We start from the raw sequence: 5,504 nt of genomic DNA, 5'->3' as shown, positions 1-5,504 counted from the left end.
TGTGGTATCACATCGATGATGTTGTTGGCTACCTGAATAGGTGGGTGGTGGTGGTGACCTAACTATTGGTGGTTTTCACTGACAGGTGGTAATGGCGTGAGTGGTCCTATATGACTATAAATAACTTAAATTATTTTTTTAGATTAATAAATAATAAACAAATAAAAGAAAACAAATCTTCATAAAGGGTTCATGTGGTTTTTCCTCCTTCACTTTTTTCATGTCATAAAGATCCCTATCATTTCAATTCATACTTTTTAATTTATTTTATATTTTTTTAAATAAAATTATTTAAAAATAAAATAACACCGCTACCCTGTCTTCGTCTTCTTCCCCACATCCTTCTTCCTCCAAAACCCCAAACGAATCAAACGCACATCTATAACAATCGTTATGTCGGATCCGATACCCGGAAGAAAGAAGTAGTCATCGATGGAGAAGGAATCACCTGCCTCCTCACCATTGTTTCGCTACACAGATTCGATCGATCGCTACATAGGAAGAAAAAGTAGTTAGGATTGGGGGTTCGATCGGAGTTGTTGCGATCCGAAGGAACGTCGTTCACTTAGTTTAAGAATGGGTGGGAGGTTTTGGATACCATGGGAGTGAGTGATGAACTCAAATTCCAATACCTTGAGATTCTAAGGTATGTTCTTCCCTGTTTTCTCAATATGATAGAATTATATATTGTTGATCTCAATCAATATCAATCGTGCAGGATGGTGATAAAACAAGAAAACTTGTTAATCGGAAGTAGGCACAGGATATTGAGGCGAGAAAAGAGGAAGGCATAGAAGAGCGGTCTTCCGATTTGGAGGAAGAATAGGATTGGCCACAACAAGGCGATGGTCAACGATTATGTGGTAAGGATGGTGGTGGGAAGGTGGCTGAAAAGAAGAATAAGGTTGGGGTCATGTGATGGAGGGTTTAAGTTCTTATGGAGATGACGATAAATATTATGTTGGTATGGTGAAGATCTTGTTTTTGTTCATGGTGGAGGTTGTGGGTGATGGATAAATAAGGGTGGTATATCCATCTTAATATGCTTTGTTCGTTAGTGTTTGATTGATTTCCCCCAAGATAAATTGCAATAACGTTGTCACAATAAATAATAGTGTCTTTCGTGAGAGGGATGTGAAGCTCTAGTAATAAATTTCGTAGTCAGAAACAACATTTGCAACGCCCTTGATATTCAGCCTTTGCACTCGGTCGTGCTAAAATATGTTGTCATTTTGATGACCAAAAGATAAGACTGCCACCAAAAAACACACAATCTCCAGACAACCACCCAATGTACATCCGTATAACATAGAAGATGTGATGACTTTGATTTCGTGAGACAAAGTATCATATGCACATATTGAATAATAAATTTGAGGGCATTCATGTGACATGTTGATGGATTATGCATGTGAAGGCAAATTTGTATAACTACATAAAATCTATCAGAACGTGTTAAGGTATTGTAGTGCACCCGCAAGAGTGCGATAGTAAGTAGGACTTGGGTGTATGGATCAATCGGGTTGTGAGCTCAGCTTGACATTTCTATCAACAAGGGTATGTGATGGTTTACATGAAGACATTCCAACGTGTTCAATGATTTCTCTAGAAAATTGTGTTTGATTAATCACAAATATTAATACCATGCTAAGGATAACGTTTTTTTAAGAAGAATATTTGACTTAACGATAATCAATTAAGACAACAAGATGACTGATAATGAGTGGCCCTTGATTAGATGTGGTTCTGTTGACGACTACAAGAAGTCTCTATCATCTCAAATATCATATTATAGTACATTACAATACATATTCTAAGACTTGACCATATTCTTTTAGTAAATTACAATTTTGGTTCACTGAAAATTTTAGATTTTGTCAAAAATTTTATGTTTTTAACGTTTTTCATCCTTTAAATTACTTTCTATAACATTTTTCGTCCATGTAATGGATGCTGCTAGTTTTGGCCGTTAATATACAACATTTCGGCATCACCATTTACTCTTCCCTTTATATTATTTGCTTAAAATACAAACATTTAGAAATACAATGACATTTTTCATTCTAATTTGGTTGCTAGTTATACTCTTTTGCACCAAGAGTTTGGCCAATAAATCCATCAATTTCCGTAATTTCCAGCATACTACAGGGCTGAAAACTGTAGTTTGCCCTATTTTTTATTTTATTTTATTTTTAATTATATTTGGCCGCCTAACAACTTGTATAGTGAGCTGTGAGCATTTAATTTGGAAATGAGGAAGAATACAACATGATTTAAGATTTTCACCGTTTAATTAGAAGGAAACTTGGCCTGGAATGAGTCAACGTTAGCACAAACTCAAGTTCTTGAAACATTCAATAAATGTTAGATTAGATGGTTAAATCAAGTGTTCATTCTCATAGGCAGTTGTGTGTTTATTAGTGATGAGGGAACCATGGATCTCTGGCTTTTTCTTTGCTTTCTTTCTCATCTTCTCATCCATTGTTACTCAACCTCTCTACTTTCCTACTGCCAATCTTCCAACCACATGGACCAATGATGAATCTTCTCTCCGTTCGATCAATTTCACAGATGGCTCAAGGATCAGAGTCATCCTCCTTAGGACAAGCGGTTTACCTATGTTCACATGTGGCTTCTTCTGTAATGGAACATGCACGTCTTATCTCTTTGCAATTATTATCAATTTATTTATGGTGGTTAATCCTCAAGTTGTTCCGTACACCAACAAAGACTCTCCAGAGGTCATTTGGTCAGCCAACCGTGACAATCCAGTCAGGGAAGGTGCAATACTGAGTCTCAATGAAGCTGGAGAATTGGTGTTACACGATGTCGATGGAAGCATAGTTTGGACTACAAACACTAATGGACAATCTACAGCTGGCATGAACCTAACTGATAAAGGAAATCTGATGTTGTTCGATGACCATAACTCGATGGTTTGGCAATCATTTGATCACCCTACAGACTGTTTAGTACAGGGGCAAAAACTATTTCAAGGACAGAAGCTCATACCTAGTGTTTCATCAACCGACTGGACTGCTCAAAAAGATTTATTCTCTCTTCAAGTCACCGATAAAGGTCTGTTTGCTTATGTGGAATCAAACCCACCTCAAGTCTATTTCCGGAAGTTGGTAAATGGCATAAATCCAGAAAATTATGTAGTATTCTTAGATAGGAGTTTGTGTTTCTTCATTTTTTCTACTAGGCCAAATTATTGTAAGAGTGTGCTTGATATACCTCCAGCCTTCCCATTTCAGTTTATAAAATTAATGCCAGATGGACATTTGAAAGTGTTTGGATGGGATGCTTTAGATGGAGGGGCGATAGTTGCCGATCTATTAACCGGTGATCTAGGAGAGTGTTTTTATCCATTGGCTTGTGGGAGAAATGGCATTTGCTCGGGTAATCAACAATGTAGTTGTCCAAGATCAAGCTCTCCAGGGACAGACTATTTCAGAGCAGTGAATGATAGCCAACCAAACATGGGTTGCTCTCAAGTTACTCCTATCACATGTAACGCTACTCAAGATCAACATTTCATTGAACTCAAGCACGTCAAGTACTTCACCTACACTGCCGACATGGAGGATGTGGATATGGAGACTTGTAAGCAGGCGTGTCTGGGAAAGTGTTCATGCAAAGCAGCTCTATTCGAGTATGGTTCAAATTCTTCAAGTGGAAATTGCTCTTTACCTTCTGAGCTTTTTACAATGACGAAACTTGACGCACATGAAATGCGTCTTAATTCTTCAGCTTTTATAAAAGTCCAGAATGTAAGATCATCTCCTTCCTTTAAAGTTCATGTTGCCACAGTTATAGGTTCCACAATTGGAAGTTTGGTGCTTCTTATTGTAGTAATAGGTTTTACTATGTTCATAGTCAAAAAGAAAAAAACGGATAGTGAAACAGAAGAAGAGTACTTAGATCAAGTGCCAGGAATGCCAACTCGGTTTTCCTATGAAGAACTGAAAACAGCCACAGAAAATTTCAGCAAAAAGCTTGGCGAGGGAGGATTTGGATCAGTTTTTGAAGGGACTCTCGAAGATGGCTCGAGGATTGCAGTAAAATGTCTTCAAGGTCTTGTGAACGTTAAAAAATCATTCTTGGCCGAGGTTGAGTCCATTGGCAGCATTCATCATGTGAATCTAGTTCGACTTAGAGGAGTTTGTGCTTGGAGATCAGAACGGCTTCTTGTGTATGAATTCATGAGTAACGGATCATTAGACCAGTGGATCTACCATGGAGACCGAAAGCCCGTACTTGGATGGGTACGTAGAAAGAAGATTATTCTTGATATTGCTAAAGGTTTAGCATATCTCCATGAAGAATGTAGGCAAAAAATCATCCACCTCGATATTAAACCTCAAAACATACTCCTGGATGAAGATTTCAATGCCAAAGTATCTGATTTTGGGTTGGCTAAGCTCATCGATAGAAATCAAAGCCAAGTGATGACTACAATGAGAGGAACTCCGGGCTATATGGCTCCGGAATGGTTGAGCTCAATTATCACTGAAAAGATGGATGTATATAGCTTTGGGATTGTTCTTTTGGAGATCTTATGTGGGAGGAAGAACTTTGACAGTAGATCTCAGCCACAAGACAGTTGGCATTTACTGTGCGTCTTCCAGAGGTGTTGGGAAGAGGGGACATTGTTGGATATAGTTGACAGGTCCAGTAAAGATATGCAGGTAAATGGCGCAGAAGTTATGGAGATGATGAAAGTGGCTTCATGGTGTTTACAGACTGATTTTACGAAAAGGCCTTCAATGTCATCGGTGGTTAAGGTGTTAGAGGGAGTAATGAATGTTGAATCAAACCTAGATTACAACTTCTTGTATCCAAGACTGCAGAAAATAACAGATGAACATGAGAAAAGCTCGAAACCGGTGTTGCCTTCTATTCTATCAGGGCCGAGGTGAGTTGCATATCGATCATCGCATATGGTTTTTCTTTCTTCAAGAACGATAAAAGCGCGTTTTGTTCCCCAGTAAATTAATAAATTGGATATCCATCTCTTTATGTTTTGTCTAGGGGTTAGGTGATATTAATTTTTTAATAATCATATTAACTAGCAATCGGCTCAAGCTTGATTGACTTCTTGATAGTTCAATAGTTTGATGATTTTGTAATAATATAAATTGTTTAATTTCATCCCCAAGTTTAGTTGAAGTTAATTGTGTTTTGAGTATTCTAGATTCCATCAAACATTGAATGTAGATAAAAAAGCGTATATATTATTTCATCCAAAAACAAATATAACAAACTAGGTTATACACCGTATAATACACGTTTGATAAATTAAAATAACATAAATAATAATTGTAATAAAAATATTTTAAACAAATTTATAAAAAGATATTTACAAAAATCTAAAAAAAAGGAGAACAAATAAATGGAAAAGGAAATTATTTATAATTGATTATTTCTTTCTATCAAGGATCACTTTATTAATTACCAAACATTTTGAATTTAAAAATTCTCTATTAATAATGTTAATTTTA

At 36.6% G+C, this 5,504-nt stretch overlaps 1 protein-coding gene and 1 long non-coding RNA gene across 2 annotated transcripts; both read left to right on the top strand.

Annotated features, from left to right (window-relative positions):
* The first annotated feature begins 228 nt into the window (after positions 1-228).
* Positions 229-1,674, top strand: LOC145133052 (uncharacterized). Its single transcript, XR_013718367.1, has 2 exons — positions 229-646; positions 719-1,674. It is a non-coding gene; the product is annotated as an uncharacterized LOC145133052 (long non-coding RNA).
* A 586-nt stretch (positions 1,675-2,260) lies between these two features.
* LOC145133977 (G-type lectin S-receptor-like serine/threonine-protein kinase SD2-5) lies at positions 2,261-5,191 on the top strand. The gene has a single exon (XM_079068919.1). It carries the CDS (start codon positions 2,424-2,426, stop codon positions 4,920-4,922), a length of 2,499 nt encoding a protein of 832 aa, XP_078925045.1. The 5' UTR covers positions 2,261-2,423; the 3' UTR covers positions 4,923-5,191.
* Positions 5,192-5,504: the final 313 nt, after the last annotated feature.

Source organism: Lactuca virosa, chromosome 8, assembly GCF_052849685.1.
Source record: "Lactuca virosa cultivar CGN04683 chromosome 8, Lactuca_virosa_CGN04683_v6, whole genome shotgun sequence".
Classification (NCBI taxonomy): Eukaryota; Viridiplantae; Streptophyta; class Magnoliopsida; order Asterales; family Asteraceae; genus Lactuca; species Lactuca virosa.
Note: the sequence above shows the minus strand (reverse complement) of the source record. Positions and strands in the feature narration are given on the sequence as shown.

What these genes read in the sequence shown, in the direction of transcription:
- LOC145133977 (XM_079068919.1), top strand. Translation starts at nt 2,424, where the DNA reads ATGAGGGAACCATGGATCTCTGGCTTTTTCTTTGCTTTCTTTCTCATC.